General features: G+C 37.3%; 1 protein-coding gene across 1 annotated transcript in view; it reads right to left on the reverse strand.

Moving 5' to 3' along the window:
- Positions 1 to 1,232: 1,232 nt before the first annotated feature.
- Positions 1,233 to 2,259, reverse strand: part of LOC139025842 (B-cell receptor CD22-like) — a 5,932-nt gene continuing 4,905 nt past the window's right edge. Inside the window, exons 5-6 of the mRNA XM_070441060.1 lie at positions 1,534 to 1,629; positions 1,233 to 1,272 (exon numbers count right to left, since the gene is read on the reverse strand). Of these exons, the coding sequence (XP_070297161.1) occupies positions 1,233 to 1,272; positions 1,534 to 1,629 (136 nt within the window). The remainder of the gene's footprint in view (positions 1,273 to 1,533; positions 1,630 to 2,259) is intronic.

Genomic DNA, 2,259 nt, shown 5'->3' on the forward strand with positions numbered 1-2,259 from the left:
GTCCAATAGGCAGAAATACAAGAAACAAGAGCAGAGTGGAAATAGTTCTGATTCAATGTTAGTTAATGAAATATCCCATTTATTTGTTTTTTATTTATTGTCTACATTTGAGCTTATTTATAACATGATGCTTATACTGTATTCAATGTATCTAAAATATGTAATTATTAATAATTTCATAATAAAACAAGCAATATCATGAAGCTGAACAATATGGTATTACATAATATAAAATATAAGATGACCAATAATGACTGACAGCAATACAAAGTAAAACATATTTTAACACATCAGGAGCAACTCGAGAGATAAACATATTTAAAAGCTTGTCAATATAATTCCTTTTTGTGTCACTAAGACAAGTGAATACTTTATATGTTATAAAAATCTGGAATTGGCAAAATCCCATAAAAAAGATAAGCAATACAATCTATAGACAGTAAACAGATAATTGGAAATGTTGAGCCTGTAAACGAACCCACAAATGCTGATGCTCCAGATACTCAACTAGTCTAAAGAAGGCCAGTTTCATTGCTTCTTTAATCTGCGAGCACAACAGTTTTCAGCTGTGCTAACATAATTGCAATGTGGTTTTCTAATGATTAATTTGCCTTTTAAAATGATAAACTTGGATTAGCTAACAAAACGTGCCATTGGAACACAGGAGTGATGGTTGCTGATAATGGGCCTCTGTACGCCTTTGTAGATATTCCATAAAAAAATCTGCCATTTCCAGGTAGAACAGTAATTTACAACATTAACAATGTCTACACTGCATTTCTGATCAATTTGATGCTATTTTAAATGGACATTTTTTTTCTTCTTTTCTTTCAAAACCAAGGAAATTTTAAGTGACCTCAACCTTTTGAACGATAGTGCACATACTGTATTTATCGTTAGGAGAACAATCTAAATTCCAGCATTTACTCAACAGTTAAAGCTCATTGTCTTAAACTTTCTAGATTAGAAAGCATTATGATAGTAAGAGAATAGCATTGTGAGGCCTAACTTTGGTTTGATGCTGTTGCTCTTCAGTCCAGGTTCTGTTGTGGTTCTCTTCAGTCCAGGTTCTGTGGTGGTTCTCTTCAGTCCAGGTTCTGTGGTGGTTCTCTTCAGTCCAGGTTCTGTGGTGGTTCTCTTCAGTCCAGGTTCTGTGGTTGTTTCTCATTTTTTCTTTCAGTCCAGGTTCTGTGGTCGTTCTCTGCAGTTCTGATAATCAGAGGGCTCAGCATCTATCTGAGGGGCTGTGTCACAGGGGAATCCCTTACATATCTGAAAGAAGACACACTGAAGGAGCACTCTTGTACGACACCCCTCCCTCCAACATTTTATGTAAATTAATTTGCTTACTGTTCTATGGTATTAAGATTGAAATACTTTGGTTGTTGACATTATTACCTGTGTGTCTGCTGTGGCATCACTTCCTCCTGTGGATCTCCAGTGAATGAGGGACAGAGTGAGTTCTGCTCTCTACTGACCTCTAGTGGAAGGTTGATATGTTACTAATACAATAGATGTAAATGTCTGTCTCACCTCTTCATATAGCAGTAGATGGTGAGTAGAAGAGCTCCAACAGTCAGGACAGCCCCCACCCCCACCACAGGAACCAGGGTAACACTGCTGCAGTATCTTGAGATTATAAATGCATGGTGGAGATATGACATAGAGGAAACCAGGGAAACACTGCTGTAGTATCATGAGGTTATAAATGCATGTGGAGAGTATCAATAGAGGAAACCAGGAAACACTGCTGTAGGTATCATGAGATTATAAATTGCATGGTGGAGATATGACATAGAGGAACCAGGAAACACTGCTGTAGTATCATGAGATTATAAATGCATGGTGGAGATATGACATAGAGGAAACCAGGGAAACACTGCTGTAGTATCATGAGGTTATAAATGCATGGTGGAGATATGACATAGAGGAAACCAGGGAACACTGCTGTAGTATCATGAGGTTATAAATGCATGGTGGAGATATGACATAGAGGAACCAGGGAAACAGCTGCTGTAGGATCATGAGGTTATAAATGCATGATGTAAGAAATGAAATCTGTAAAATTACAGAGCACCAAAAATGGACAGAATGTGACATACTTACATGTAACATTAATATGGACAGGGATATGTTTCTCTCCCAATAATGTTCAGGGCCTGCAGTAGAATCCCTCTCTGTCCTCAGAGCTGATATTATGGATGGTGTATTCTGTCCAGAATGTCTCATGACATTTTCTTGTATGTTATCTTGTACCAG

This window comes from Salvelinus sp. IW2-2015, unplaced genomic scaffold, assembly GCF_002910315.2.
Source record: "Salvelinus sp. IW2-2015 unplaced genomic scaffold, ASM291031v2 Un_scaffold3384, whole genome shotgun sequence".
Lineage (NCBI taxonomy): Eukaryota > Metazoa > Chordata > Actinopteri > Salmoniformes > Salmonidae > Salvelinus > Salvelinus sp. IW2-2015.